The following is a 16,787-nucleotide window of genomic DNA, read 5'->3' on the forward strand; positions in this document are numbered from 1 at the left end:
CTCATCTATTCCCACATGAAAAAAGTTGATGCCTGGAATGTCCATATGAGCGAGTCATATGGCCGAGCGGTTAAGGCAGGGGCGCCGTTTACCGTACCTAAAAGAGCCAACAACAACATCGGCAAGGGTTCGAGGCTGACTCGCTCCTACCCTAGTTCTGGTGGTGGAACAAGTCTTCTCGGATAAGGACTATAAACCGTAGGTCCAGTGTACACAGTTATAACATGTGTGTACTTTAAAGAACCCAGTTCATTATTCGAAAAAGAGTAGGGGGTTACCCCGGTGAACTGGTTCACACAATAGCCCCTGTATCAGGGGGATTACCACCTATCTGATAGGACAGTGATTAATTCACTATTGGTAATCCTTGGCCACATTGCCTAAAGACATAAAATAAAAATAAAAAATTACACAGTAGTCGAACATACTGAGAGATGTGATAATATGACATTCAGTCAAACGCTGTAAGCTTCTCTTAGTGACAAGCCTCTTAACTGTTCCACCTATGCCATCACACGCACTCTTGCCATGTGATGTAGCAAAAAAATTCCACTCGGCGTCTAAACCAAAATCTTCCTGGTGGTTGCAAAGGTTAATAAAGTTATATTTGTTTTTGTATTGGCCGCCACATCCATCTGTGAAATAATGAACTTTTTTCATGGTTGGTAGTTTTGTTTTTATATAGGGGATGACAACCTTTAAAAAGGCATATACAGTAACTGTTGTATGTTCTCTGCAATGACTTATTATGCATATGTTAATGTGCATAATAACATAGTAGGACACTAAACTATGTGTCAAAATTGATTTTAAAAGTATGTGAGTTACCCAGTATTTCTCATATCAAAATATATCTACTGTTTAAGTGGGCCTGATGAGAAAGCGTAACAAAAGACACCTTAACAGTTAGTGTTCACACTGTGTATAAGTATAACAACACCAAAAATACACTAAAAGGAAGAGGTATGTCAACTTCAAATTGTAATTTCATGGAAACAAAGAAAAAAACCCCTCCAATTTTTTTATATGTTGTAGTTGACACGTAGGGCTACATTTTTCGTGATAGTCACCAACAAATCGGGCGTGTTCCACGGGGTCAATTTCAAGGTCAAAATATATGTCAAAGTTTTATTCAACTTAAAATTAACATAAAACACACACAATTAGTATATTTAGGTTCCTTATGGTCTCCCCTTTACAAAAATACCTTTGTTTTTAAAATCGAACCTATAGTTCCTGAGATACAGCTCTTTGAAACATGGCGGCCGCGCGCTTTTTTGCGTAAAAACCGAAAATTGAAATTGCGATATCTCGAAAACCGTTGGTCCGATAAAGTTAAAATTTGAAATTTTGGCTTTAATTGCTATGAATCACCCATATACCAAATTTCATCAAAATTGGAAGAGGTAGGGTTTAAAATTCCATTTTTTTTGGGTGAACTGAGATGGAATGACCCATTGCCATAATCTTTTTCTGTGTGCAATATTCTAACGTATGACGTCTACGTGGCCTTTGTCGTGCGGATAACTAACTCGTCAAAGTGACGAGTTACATGTCTAGTTGCCATTAATCTAGTACAATTTAAAAAGAACCACTGTTTAGAAATACAATCTCTTTTCTAATTTATTTTGGTTGGTTTCTCATATGGACAGAAAGAGAAAACAAATATAGCAACAGCGCCATCTTTGTACTGTTGCTATTTTTGCAGATTAGAATATGATAGCTAGCTATAGGAATTCAAAGTCGCAAACAATTTTAGCCATTGATTTCAGTTGATAGTATTAATTTCAAATTGGATCAAAGAGATTTGTATTGATGAAATCAATTTGTCATACTGTAGCTATTAGCATGATAATTTTAGTTCTGTCGTTCCTGCAACAGCTGAGACAGAATGATATGGACTATTATAGTAAAATTAATAAAATTAGCAGTGACATTCAGTGGAAATTATTGGTAGCTCTCAGCCTGTAGCTGCTGCGATAATAGAAAAATCAAGTTGATGTCAACACATGCCTTTTAGTGGTCATCAGAGATCAGTAATTATTATTTCTCTGTCATTGTATATAACAGGTGACTGCCAATGGCCATTCATGTTGAGGGATTTTTATCGTTAGGTCTAGTTCTGTTCTAGGTCTGTTTTCTCGCTAGCAGGTGATAGAGAGACACCAATTAGACACTTGCTTTGATGCAATGTTATCAATGCTGTAATATTAAAATAAATAATAATAAATTATTATTTTGCAGACACTTGGTGTTACTGGTACAGTTGTAGGTATTGATGAAGATCACGACATTGTAGTTTCTTACCCTAGTGGTAATAGGTGAGCACTGAAATTTAATTTTAAAACCTTAAGCTATTTAAAAACAATGGAGCACAGTTTTAAACAAAAGACGCTGATCGGGTTAAGAAATCATTTGCACAATCTATATTATAATAGCACTAACCCAGACAGATTTGGTCTAGGGCACCCTTTAATTTTAATCCATTCTGCTATGCAAATTTTTGCTATAAATATGATTTGTAGACCAATTTCTTTACTAATAGGGCTGGACCATATTCTTTATGCCACAATATCTTGTTGCAGCTAACTTGAACTAGTATAAACCGCTATTTGAGGGCGAGTTGTACCTGATTGTAATGTAATACCGTATTTAACTCATTTATTTGTGTTCTCTATTAGATGGACATTCAACCCTGCTGTATTAACAAAAACTAGTGGGTCAACAACTGGCGGGGCAAGCGCTGGAGCAGAAGCATCAAATGCCAGCCCGTTCCAAGTGTCTGACTTGGTACAGATTTGCAGTGATTTAGATCGAATTAAAGTTTTACAAAGAGGACATGGTGAATGGGCAGATGCTATGCTACCGGTTAGTAGTCAATTCCTTAGATTTCCAATCTGACTTATAGTACCAAAACTGTTGTCACAAATTAAAATGTGTTCAGTATTTCCTATAAAAGATGTCCACAAACATTTGCAATGTCGATATATTTACATATTGAGAAGAGTTTACAATCAAAGCTAAATACTTTTTTTGAAACATATAATACATAGTCTGATGATTCTTTGTTAAAACAAATCATTAATTTATTCTGTATGTACAGTATATGTAAGAATCTGGTCATGCTCTACAACTATCTTGACTGCCATTGAATTGACTTCAAAAACATTTATTAATTTCAATACAGTACAATGTTAATTGTATAAAAAAATACAGAGATATCACATATCTATTTTATTCATTTTTGTTTGACATCTGTTTGTGAATCTTTGCGTTTAGTCCATGTATTATGAAACAAACAGCAAAGCAAATCCTATAAACCTGCAGTAAACCTATAAAAAATGTTGATCTTGTTAATTTACTTTTGTTTCTAGACTTTAGGAAAAATTGGAAGAGTTCAGCAGATTTACCATGACAATGATCTGAAAGTAGAAGTATGTGGAACATCTTGGACATACAACCCTGCAGCAGTAACTAAGGTTGCTTCAGACAATACTGGGCTGGGTTCATCTTCAGGTAATTGTTATGGCTAACTGCAGCCTACCTAACTGTAAGTTGACGTACCCACCTGTAGGCTACCTACCTGTAGTCTACTCTGTAGGTTGACGTACCCACCTGTAGGCTACCTACCTGTAGGTCGACGTATGCACCTGTAGGCTACCTACCTGTTGGTCAATGTACCTGTTGGGTCTACCTGTAGGTCAACGTACCTGTAGGCTACCTACCCGTAGGTCGACGTACCTGTAGGTTACATACATGTAGGTTGATGTACCTGTAGGTACCTACCTGTAGGTCGACATACCTGTAGGCTACCTACCCGTAGGTTGACATACCTGTAGACTACCTACCTGTAGGTCAATATACCTGTAGGCTACCTACCTGTGGGTGACGTAACTACCTGTAGGCTACCTGCCTGTAGGTTGGCGTACCTTGTAGGCTACCTACCTGCAGGTTGACATACCTATCTATAGGCTACCTACTTGTAGGTCGACCTACCTGTAGGCTACCTACCTGCAGGTTGACGTACCTGCATGCTACCTACTTGTAGGTGACGTAACTATCAGCAGATCGACGTACCCGTAGGTTGACATGGGTAGATTTCATCTACAAAACTTTATTAAACATAGATTTTGAGCCTTGTGGTGATACAAATAGGCTAGCCCATGTTAATTGATATTTGTTATGCCTAGTTATAAATCATGCATGTGTGTACTACTAATTGTTGTATTGGCTTTAATTATTTTTAGAACGATTGTCTGCGTTGCTAAAGAAGTTATTTGAAACTCACATAACTGGTGATTTAAATGAAGAGCTTGTAAAAGCTGCTGCGAATGGTGATTCAGCCAGGTGCGAAGAAATACTCTCAAGGCATGACCTTGATGTAAGTAATTTTATTTTTTTTATTTATTCTTTTTAGGCATTTATAGCCAAGGAAGACCACAAGTGAACTCAATCACTGTCCTTCTCTCAAAGGTGGCAATTCTGTTCACAACACAAACATATACACAACACAAACATATACACAACACAAACATATACACAAGATGCTCTACATAAACAAAGACTTATTACAAGTCTTTGGTAGTTTGATAGTTTATTTTGAAGAATTTCCAATTCATTTATGTATACAGAAACCAGATAACAGTATAATACAATAATAGCATTATATATTAACAAGCTGCATGTTGGTGTTTAAAGAAGCTTGACTACCAATTTTAGAGTTCCCCGTTTAACTCTGGCAATACAAAGATGTTCACATTTCAATACCCTTGTTTTGAGAACAATTGATGGTGCTTAAAGCTTAAGGACTTAAAACTGGTCCAGTGTACATGTGGCTCGTGTGCACTTTACAGAAAACAGTGCATCTTTTGGAGGAGTAGGAGCGAGTCAAATGGCCGAGCGGTTAAGGTAGGGGCGCCGTTTACCATGCCTACAGAGCATACAAAATCGGCAAGGGTTCGAGGCCGACTCGCTCCAAGTTCTGATGGTGGAACAAGTCTTCTCGGATAAGGACTATATACCGTAGGTCCAGTGTACACAATTATAACCTGTGTGCACTTTAAATAACCCAGTTCATCTTTCGAGACAAGTAGGGGTTTGGTGAACTGTATCAGGGGGATTACCACCTATCGGATAGGACAGTTATTAATTTACTCTTGATAATCCTTGGCCACATGTGCCACAAAAACAGCTGTACGACATGAATAGTGTACATCATCCACACCTGTGTACAATTCAGCCCAGTTCGGCTGTGATATACAGGTTATTCCAACACATTCACATTCCCACACATTTCAACTTGACTCTGACTTCAATAGAACAGTCAACTCGTGAACATTATTCTCTCATAAATATTCATTAGTTTTTATTCTGATTATGATTATAAGTTTAATTATTGTTTACCAGCTTTATAATGCATCATATCTATTTACAGGCAAATGCTCAGTTTGCTGGTCACACAGCTTTGCAAGCAGCCAGTCAGAATGGTCATGCTGAAATCATCAAAGTTCTTATGTCGCATATGGTAGATGTGGAAATAGAAGTAAGTCTGTCTTCTTGTATGATAGATATCATTAATCTAAACATTGATATAAAAGTATTTAAATAAAGATTACATAATCTGTATTTTGTATCTACCAACTGCTTTATTTTGTAATAAGATTGCATACACGTGAGAGTAATTATTTGGGAACAAAATTAAATACATATTTATTCTGATTTTTCCTTAGGACAAAGATGGTGACAGGTCAATTCACCATGCTGCGTTTGGAGATGAGGGATCAATTATACGAATTCTACAGTGTGGTGGAGCAGACCTGAATGCACGCAACAAACGGCGACAAACGGCGCTTCACATCGGTGTAAATAAAGGACACTTAGGGGTTGTGAAAGTATTGCTGGAATTAGACGCTCATCCAAGTTTACAAGATTCTGAAGGCGATACGCCACTGCATGATGCTATCAGTAAAAAGCGTGATGACATACTACAACTTCTGCTAGACAACAGTGCTGATATCTGCATTACAAATAACAATGGCTTCAATGCATTGCATCATGCTGCTTTACGTGGAAATCCAAGGTAAATATTTAAAAGTAGAAATATGTTTCTTATCAATTCATTTTTTATTATTCGTTCTTTTCATAATCCATTTTTTTTATATCATTTACAAGTTGACTGTTTTTGCATTATAGGATGAAAGTTTTCATGACATGACATTTTCAGTCCTGTCTTCTTCATAAATGTGCAGAAATTTATTTTCATTTATTGCAGCAGATCCATGCCATTTTTAATGTCAATGGTTTTCGCAGTTAAAGACAATGCATAATAGGAAACTATTGAATTGGGTACTACTAGCACATGCATTGTGAATTGTGTGGTTTATTGAGGAATGTTATGTTTTCATGCTTCAATCTATAATTAATGTGTATAATAATATTAATAATGACATTATAATATAATAATAATATGATATATTATTTATATAGTTGTTTCTAAATTCTTATGTAGAAAATAGAAATATTTTTTTTGAATAGGTAGCGATCCGGATCAGTTGTATAATACTACAATAGAAAATAGTTTTATACACCTATATATTTCTATTACAGGTAGCAATTTCACAGGTCTAGGATAATGGAAATTTTGATCTGCCTCATTTGAAGCCAAATTTCTAATTTTTATTGCAGATTTATCATAGCAGGATTCAAATCATCATCTCTACACGTTAATAGTACACATTTAATCAAGTATTTAATAGGTGCAGAACATATAGGTAATTTAGGTGACCTTCAAGTTAGCAATATCTAGTAGTGAGATGAAAGTACAGTACTGCATATCATCTAGTGGTAGACCAAATCAGCACCATGGTTAATCATAGCCAACACCACAGCTACTTATGAACCAGTGTAGCGTCGCTACAAATTTACCACTGCTACTGATAGACCTACCATATAACTGTGTGCTACATATGACTTCAACTGATGGACCAGTTTTTGAAGACCAAACTGCTACCAACCTGTCTACTGGCTACCAACTGCTCAATAGCTACATGATTGTCAACTCCATTACACAAAGTAAGTACTTGTTTTTTATTTTTTTATCTTTTCTAGTCTTCAATAAAGTCTCTACATCTAGTATAGCAACATTTTGCTTGCTGTAGCACCAAATTCTGTTGGAACTCATGTTAATACCGAAATACTATTGTGATGGAGTGCTAGTAAAAGTGTTGTTTGTAGCAGCTACTGCCCCCTCCCTCTCATGTATGAAGAGAAATCATATTGTATTACCTTCATTTTACCATATTAATAATATTATTATTATTATATAATGGTACTAAACACTACAGTATTTTAATATTAAAATCTCCATGGTTCATTTGCTATGATGTTGTCTAAATGAAAAAGATTTCCTCTGTTTTTATACCTTCATTGTTGTATTAATTTGTATACTATATATCTGGCATCAATATCTGGCATCATGCAGACTACGTTCGATTTTGGCATTTCTTTCTGGCAAAATTTCAAGAGAATACCGTGATTTTAATCACATGTTATAGTTGGAAACCACCCATTTATTAAGTCATAGGGAATAATTAGAATAATAACTTTAAAAAAACATAAAATAAATGTAATGAATTATTGCTTCTGTCATAAATGTCTTTTTTTCTGCTCATGCATTGTCATAAGACAGGGTTTGTTGGTAAATTTGGGTGAAAGGTCACATAGCTTTTATACCCTTTCCAATAAGCAATTATATCATGGCCTTTTTTGGTTTTCTAATGTTTCTACTCAGGAATTTTGTTTTATTTTTTATATTATTGTACATTAATAATCATCATGATCAACAAAGTTAAAATGATTAGGATTATAACCATTATCAGTAAATATTCAGCAACAATATATTCGGAATGATTAGCAGCAGCATATAGTAGTCACAATCATTTATCAATCAATCAACATCATTTCATGAGCAAAATATAGTCAACAAGACCAAGTACATGCAACATGATCAGCAAGAACATGACCAGAGATATAATCATATATCATCAACATAGTCTGAGTCAACACTGTCAACATTCATCATAGTCATCATGACAGCAATACACGCAACATAATCAACAACAAATGTAACATAATCATAATAATAAAAGCATAAGCAACATTATCAGTAATATATATATAAAAAATTTAATAACCAAATGTAGTGATCCTTTAATAATAATATCAACCCGGGCCCATTTACACTTACAATTGTGTCCTGGGCCTCTCCAGGATCGGGTCTAGATTTAATTATTTGGTTTCTGATCAAGTATGTTTACACGACACGACCTTTCAAACGACAGCCCTGAGGATTCATTTTCTCAAGTCATTGGTCACGGTTCACTGCATAACCCTGCTCGAAAAGTAAAAGCCCCTCCTAGACCTACATTGAGAGGTGGTTCATGTCTCATCTGACCCATGGCTGGGTCTGAGCCTACTCAAATTTTATGTGTAAATGGGGTCATAGTCAACATAGCTAGCAAAGTCAGAACGATCATTGTTGTCAACAATATAGTCCAGCAACATGGTCAATCATTATCAAGATTGACAACATGATCTTCATAATGAATACATTGTCAACAAGACTACCAACATAGTCACCAGTAACACATGGTACGTGACCACAGTCATCAACACAGTTTACCTAAGTAACAAAATAGGCACCATGATCAGCAATGCATGCAACATGTCCAACAACTCATGGCAACATGATCACCAATGACATGATAGTAGTCATTATCAACAGCATTCTGTATTCGTCATTATCAAAAATACATTTGTCATGTTATCCGTCTATCAACGATATAAGAAAATAGGCACCATGATCAGCAATGCATGCAACATGTCTAACAACTCATGGCAACATGATCACCAATGACATGATAGTAGTCATCATTATCAACAGCATTCTGTATTCGTCATTATCAAAAATACATTTGTCATGTTATCCGTCTATCAACGATATAACAAAATAGGCACCATGATCAGCAATGCATGCAACATGTCCAACAACTCATGGCAACATGATCACCAATGACATGATAGTAGTCATCATTATCAACAGCATTCTGTATTCGTCATTATCAAAAATACATTTGTCATGTTATCCGTCTATCAACGATATAACAAAATAGGCACCATGATCAGCAATGCATGCAACATGTCCAACAACTCATGGCACCATGATCAGCAATGACATGATAGTAGTCATCATTATCAACAGCATTCTGTATTCGTCATTATCAAAAATACATTTGTCATGTTATCCGTCTATCAACGATATAACAAAATAGGCACCATGATCAGCAATGCATGCAACATGTCCAACAACTCATGGCAACATGATCACCAATGACATGATAGTAGTCATCATTATCAACAGCATTCTGTATTCGTCATTATCAAAAATACATTTGTCATGTTATCCGTCTATCAACGATATAACAAAATAGGCACCATGATCAGCAATGCATGCAACATGTCCAACAACTCATGGCACCATGATCAGCAATGCATGCAACATGTCTAACAACTCATGGCAACATGATCACCAATGACATAATAGTAGTCATTATTATCAACAACAGTTTGTATTCGTCATTATAAAAAATACATTTGTCATGTTATTTATCTATCAACGATATATTGGAATGATAAAAATAAACATATTCATAATGATAAGCTGCAACATACTCAACATGATCAATGACATTATTTATTAGAATCAATACGGTTAATAATAAGTAGCAAAGTTAACATGAACCATAGAATATTCACCATGACCTAATACAATACCTACAGATTAATTGGTTTGAGGCAATTAATAGCATTCTATGCCTAAACCTAAAAACTAGGGACTTTTTGATTTGATTGAATGAAGTTCTCATCCACATGGGTAGTAGTTGACTGGTACTCATCCACGAATAAATTAACATTTTGATTATTAGTGGACATTGACGTGCCAGTGAACATATGACGTAATGACCATGTACTGTAATATCTAGTAGTACTCTTGTGCTGGGCCAGTGGAAGTACACAGGTTTATCTATGTTATCTATAAGCCTAGATACTTAATTTTCAGTGTTATGACGACATACTGTACGTTCACTCGTACTCAGAGAGAGAGATCGGAAAAAGGCCAAGTTCTCAAATTTTGCACTTAACGTGCCTGTCGACTTGCGCATGCACATGTCATAAAAACAATCAATTGGGCATCAGTCGACATAGTGGACGCGCAAATCGAAAACTCCCTATATTATCAACAACATACTGATAGTCTACATTAACAGCATAGCCAGCATGATCAACAAAATAGTCATCAACTCAATAGACAGCATGATCAACAATCAGGATGATCAACAACAACACAGTCACCAGCAAAGTCTCTTCTCATCATGCTATTTACCGTTGAATTAAGAAAATTAAAGTTATTGGCTAATCGTTTGACATATACTGTTTCTGCAAATACAATTTGATGCGATTGAATCCATCTGTGCGAAGCTGCTAACTGGTTTATGTTGATATGAAATGGAGTGCTACGGCTGGTTGAAGGGGACCAAATCCATGTAAAGATACGATGTGATTCCCATTTACCAGCTAAAGCCCAACATTTATTATCGTTCTTGCATCTTCCATAGTTCAGATTTTTCCTTTTGTCCTGTGTCCTTTCTTTGTGTACCATACATTTTTACTGTCTTCGTACTTACTGTTTCTAATATATATTTGTATTGTCTTGTTTCTTGTGTCTCGTATGCTGTTGTTTGTTTCTTGTGTCATGCGTTGTTATTGTTTTATTGCTTTTTTATTCTTCACATATATTGTACTGTCTTGTTTTGCATGTGTCCATCTTTGTTACTTGTGTCCATCTTTGTTACTTGTGTCCATCTTTGTTACTTGTGTCCATACATTTCTATCTTCGTTACTTGTGTCCATACATAGTTATTATTTTGTTTCTCCATAAATTCTTTTTCCATCATTATTGTTGTTGTCTTTTGCCTGTACTTCATATAAACCAAAAATATAAAAAATATTATTAATATTATAACTATATCAAATAAATCGGTGCTTGCAATTAGTCCTCAAGCTCCATTTACAAAGTATATTTGTTGATCATGAATTTCTTGTTTCCGTCACATTAAATTGAATTTGAATATAATATTCATTAAATATTAACAGTATTCTCATAAAACTATTAATTAATATTAGAAAAAAAACTGTGTTTGTTAAGCTTCATGGAAATCTCTTTATTAATTTAGGTAATTATTTTATTAGATGAAATGTTAAAAATTAAACTCCCACATATCATATAAAAAATGTTGTAATATCCATTGTAAAAACAATGACCTTTCTTTTGAGCTAAGAAAGATTATTTTCAAGACAAACATTGATTTGACAATTTGTTTCAGTTGAGGTTTAAGTGAAATTTGATTCAGCATTGGCAATTCATGCAAGACATTCATATCATTATGGCTAGTCGAGTGGGTGAGCGGTCAAGACAAACGCACTGCAAGCCATAACTATCATTTCTACATACTGTATGTTCAAGGCATTCCTCGATAGTTGGTGACCGAACAAGTCTTCTTTCAGGACTGAAAACTAGCAATTTAATTAATAATGATTGCTTATTCAGATCTCCCAATAGAGATGTTGTTTGCCATAGGCTTTCTGTTCTGTATCCATCTCATGCACTTAAAAACTGGCCCCGTTGTACTTTAAAAACCCTGGGTGCAGTTTTTAGAAGAGTAGGGAATTACCCTGGTATACTGATCCACTATCTTTTGCTGTTACTGGTTGGCTACACTTTGGGCGGTGTGGGTCTGTTAAGGGCCTAATCCGAATTTGCTAAATTGAGAATGAACTGTAAAACAAACAAGACTTAGACTATGACCCTTTAAGATGCTAATTCTATTATACTGTATAATGTACTTACAGTTTTGATGCAGTAACAAATGATGTAAAAGTAATGCACTCAATTAATCTTACTCACTGTAACAAAAGGAAACACTTATAATTACAACAATCATATTGTAATTGTTTATAGGCCAATTTAATCCACCAATCAAACAGGCCCATCATGCTCTGAAAGTTTATGATTTTAAAAAGATCAAAATCTACCTAGTCATTATATTTTAATAGTTCTTATCATTTAGGCAATTTGTATAGCGTGATATGCTATTTATGGGTGCGTCACATTGATGTACTATAGCAAAAGCTAAGTTTGTTTTAAAATCAGTGCGTTTTTAAGCAACTTCTATGTGTGTGATGTATATTATACTATTAGAAGTTAGTTAATTGCTTAACTATCTATTTTGATTTTTCTGTTTTTTTAAAAATGTATTGCAATATTAATAAAGACGAAGTGGAGGGATATAGACTGTAGTAGTATAGACTGTAGAATAATGATGACAGATACGCTAGCCAAGCAAGCTACACATTCAGTTCAATCTAGTATATCGTTCATATACAACATAAATTTATATTCATACTATAAAAAAACATAGTTGGGAATATACAATGTATGTTACCAATCAAATGATGTGAATTTAATGTTTTTCAGAACTTGTCATGTCAAGTACTGTTTTTTAGATGTTTTAACATTATAATGCTCAGTAATGTGTGTTTAAAAAAGGGAAGATAATGCGCCCTCTGTTGGTCCACAGATAGATAGATAATTAAAAGGGTTATTTTATAATGAATCCAAAGAATAGGAATAAATAAATGACTGAAATGATATAAATATGTTCAGCAACATGATGAGACTAATATGGGTATTCAGAGGAGTGGTATGTTCATGAATTCATAGTTGACTAAACAACATAAAGGCGGATGATTTATACAGTAATTTCATGCTAATAATTCGTAATGATCCAACACTGATCTGTTTGAAGTTCAGTGTGGTCAGATTAAAATATTCCACATGTGTAAATTAGTTGATTTACTACATGTCTTTGAACAAGTGTGAAACAAATTTATTTACTAGCTGTGAGTGCACATCAGATCTAATTAAATATGTCTTATAAATCTCATGCATATTCATTAGAACAGCTGTCAAGTTGGCATACAGACATAGTCAATATTTATGAGCTTATGATACTATATTATTAGAATATATATACCACATACTATAACCTTATTTGTATTGTGTGGGTGATGATAATGAGATGATATTCTATAATAACTAACAATATTTTTTATTCTTAATTATTGAGTATAATTATCTTTTTAAAGGGCAAGTCCGTATTTTAACATTTCTATTTGCAACCACAAATAATGGTACATTTTTTGTTAACCGGCGAAGCAGAACTAACTTTGTTAAAAAAAATTTCCTGGCTTATGAAAGAATTTTACACACAAAAATTTGAGAATCTATTTAGTGACTAGATTTTGGTATCCAATAATTAATTAGTTATTACATAATATGTGCTATCAATTGTATATTTAAATACAATAGACCAATTGCAAACATGCAATTTATTCAAGACAATTTGTAATTTTAATTATTCAAATTATCTTTTGCAATATGTTAGTAAAGAGCTAAGACAGAGAGTTATGTGTAGATTATTTGACAATATTTGTATATGACAAGCTTGTTGGTGACAAAATATCGTAATTGTCTCATATAATAGCCAATGAAGTTCTAAGCCATCAATTCTTTATGTTTGACCAAGACAAGGAATAAGTAGACTGAAAGGAGAACGGTGCGCGTGCATGTCAGTTGGTTAGTAATTGGATAAGGTGTTGGTGAGGGACCTCAAACTGTGTACTTGATGGTATACCCTAGCATTATGACAAAGACAAAGTGACCTTGGACAAGTTCACCAAGAATCTAAATAACTAATCTAATGATTTTGATTAAATCTTGTGCCGGTAATTTAACTCAGTTCATTTATTTAATCAACTAGTTTAATGAAAACGTAGTGCGCTGATTACTATTACTATTCGGCGCTCATCGCTTCCATTTAAGGCATCATAATGTCATTTCTTTCTACACATTCTTTCAATTTGCTTATAAATATTTCAATTAATATTTTTAAAAAAAGATCAATGATTAACTTTATAGCTTTGCTTTTCAAGTTTTCTGTAGGAAAGACTTTTTTTCTTTTATAACACACTTTATCTCAAATAGTGTTAAATTTAATTTAACTCTTAAAAACAAAATAATGTAATTCCTGTAAAACTGTAGGGTTTAATTTAATAATATTTAATCACTTTGACCAAAAACTAGATTTTTTTTAAACAATTTTATTAAACTTGAGTAAAAAATAAAATTAAATAATTTCAATCTAAATTTGGAGATGAGCAAACAGAATAACATGTCTTATTCCCCACTCCAATTTTGCAGTGTTCTATACTTTTTTCATGTAGCATTTTGATGCATGTGATCTTTCAGGTAAATACTGTATTGTTAAGCTGATGAAAAATTACAAAATTTAAAATCCATGTATATATATTGCTTACATTTTTTAAGTTTAATTAACTAATATTAATTATTAAATAGATTTTATTTGAATTGTAAATTCTCCAATAATAAATAGCTGATTCCAATATGATTATTAGATTTATTGAAGGTTTGTTATTAAAAAGAAGAGAAATAAGTCATAAAAAAAGTTTAAAAAATTAAATTGCTACGTTTTTATATCAATTATTTATGTATTTGTTTTTTAAAAAACATTCAACAAATTTAAAATTAATTATTGTTTCATAAGAAAATTAAAATATGAATATTATAGTATATTTTGAAATTATTTTGATATACACTAAATTAGTTTGTATGTACCGTGTACTAAACAAATGCTATACAACAGTGTGACGATGATGCAGTGCTATCATAATTCTCTTGATTGCCCATAAATAGGCCTAACTAGCATGTGATGTTTCATCAGCACAGGTGTATGGTAGCTTCTATACACGAGTCAATAGCCGGCAGCATATGATTGCTTTAGGCATGAGACATTATACTATTGAAAGGGCCTAATGAAAAGCATAATAATATACATATCCTTGACTCTTTCGCTTCTCTCATCCACTTTTGTCATGTCCCCTTTATACATACTTTTCTTCTCCTATCTTCTTCTTTCTTTCTGTTCTCCACCACTTTCTTATCCACTACCACCTCTCTTTCCTGTCTCCACTCATTCCCTTCTCCCCATGTACTTCTTTATTCTTGTACATGCCTTTCTTTTATTACTTTGCTACCTTTCCTGTCTTAATCACCTCTCACTACAACCTTTTCATCACCCACTTTCTTTCCCATCTTCACTCTTTTTCCCTTCTCCCCTGTACCTCTCCTTCTGTACATACCTATCTCTTATTTAGCTTCTTTCTTTTACTGTCCTTACCACCTCTCACTACCACCTTATCAACCTCTCTTTCCCATCTCTACTCCTTCCCCTCCTCCATGTACTTCTCTCCATGTACTTTTCCTTTCACATTTTCTCCTCTCCACATGTCCTCCACCTCTACATTTGTATCCACCACCATGCTCCTTTCCTTCCCCACTCCTCAACTGCCATTCTTGTGTACAACTCTTCTCTCATCACATCTATACTCACATCACCAATCCATCTTCTTGTCTTCACAACACATTGATAGTTACACAGTAAATCATGCATGGAAATTAATACTGAAAATAATACTCTATGTTGAAATATTTCATTGCGAGGCCATCAGATAAAACTTTTCAAAAGTTTATTATTTCTCTACTATTTTAGTAAACTTCAAACAAAATGATATGACCTTTGACTTATAAATTATTAAATGGAACACATGATGAACATTAAGATACTAATAGACTTAATTAATTATACAATGGTTATGAGCAGATAATATCTGGTACGTGTGGTATAATTAAATGTCAAGAAATGAATTAATTAAATAGTTTATTAGATATTTAATATCAAATTTCCTATTCATGTAATAAACAAAATAATGTAATCTTTAATAGGTTCTGCAGAGTGTATAAAAGTAGGCCAACTTGAATACGCTCTTATACTCTTTCAGTATGTTCTGATGACTTAACGAACCAATATACAATTAAATCTCAGATTAAAATTTGCAAACCCTTGACTTTACTGATGAATAAATAATGTTACTTACCTGTACTGTCAGTCATTCAGTCTTTGTTCCATCGTTATGCATTCATTCCAACTTCAGAAGTTTCAATTGTTCATAAAATACAAAACAATATATACAATATATATTACACAACATCGTAAATAGTTGATCTGATTCTATGTATGCGACTCAACCTTCACATGCTGTATGTATACCTATCATAGTGACTAAGTGATTACACTGCTGGGGTTTATTTGCCCTTTTATTTCAATTAAGTTGTGTGTACCGGTGATCAAAAACTTTGTCAATTTATCATCTTACTCTTCTTCATTCTCAATTATTAAGCTATCTGATTGGTCGATTGCTTAGTGTTGTGAATATAATTGTTTGAGCATGCTCTCACGATTGGTCAGTAATCTTAATAATTATTGAAGCTTTTGTCCAACTGTTGCTTTTCTTTACAACTCAGATCCCCTAAGTTACTGTAAAACATACCATAACTCAGTTGTAAAAATTATTTTTATAGTTTAAGTGTTATATTTATTACGAACCCTCCCCTCTAGTTGTAGTTGTAGTGGTGGGGATGTGCTCATGTAGACGGTTGGCCTCAATTTCAATATAATAATTTAGCATAAAGTGGATTGTAATTAAAGTGGGCTAATTATGAATATAAATTATTATTATGCAATTATTATGAT

The 16,787-nt window shown here is 33.6% G+C and overlaps 1 protein-coding gene and 1 long non-coding RNA gene across 3 annotated transcripts in view; one reads left to right on the forward strand and one right to left on the reverse strand.

Moving 5' to 3' along the window:
* The window catches only part of LOC140051590 (E3 ubiquitin-protein ligase MIB1-like), a 68,565-nt gene that overhangs the window by 5,896 nt on the left and 45,882 nt on the right, over positions 1-16,787 (forward strand). For both annotated transcript variants that reach the window (XM_072096851.1, XM_072096852.1), the window contains exons 6-11: positions 2,245-2,321; positions 2,682-2,868; positions 3,375-3,516; positions 4,248-4,381; positions 5,435-5,542; positions 5,730-6,079. In XM_072096851.1, coding sequence (XP_071952952.1) covers positions 2,245-2,321; positions 2,682-2,868; positions 3,375-3,516; positions 4,248-4,381; positions 5,435-5,542; positions 5,730-6,079 — 998 coding nt within the window. The remainder of the gene's footprint in view (positions 1-2,244; positions 2,322-2,681; positions 2,869-3,374; positions 3,517-4,247; positions 4,382-5,434; positions 5,543-5,729; positions 6,080-16,787) is intronic.
* LOC140051591 (uncharacterized) lies at positions 9,703-16,374 on the reverse strand. Its single transcript, XR_011845537.1, has 3 exons — positions 16,132-16,374; positions 11,966-12,021; positions 9,703-11,036 (listed from the first exon to the last, which is right to left on the reverse strand). It is a non-coding gene; the product is annotated as an uncharacterized lncRNA (long non-coding RNA).

Source organism: Antedon mediterranea, chromosome 6 (genome assembly GCF_964355755.1).
Source record: "Antedon mediterranea chromosome 6, ecAntMedi1.1, whole genome shotgun sequence".
Classification (NCBI taxonomy): Eukaryota; Metazoa; Echinodermata; class Crinoidea; order Comatulida; family Antedonidae; genus Antedon; species Antedon mediterranea.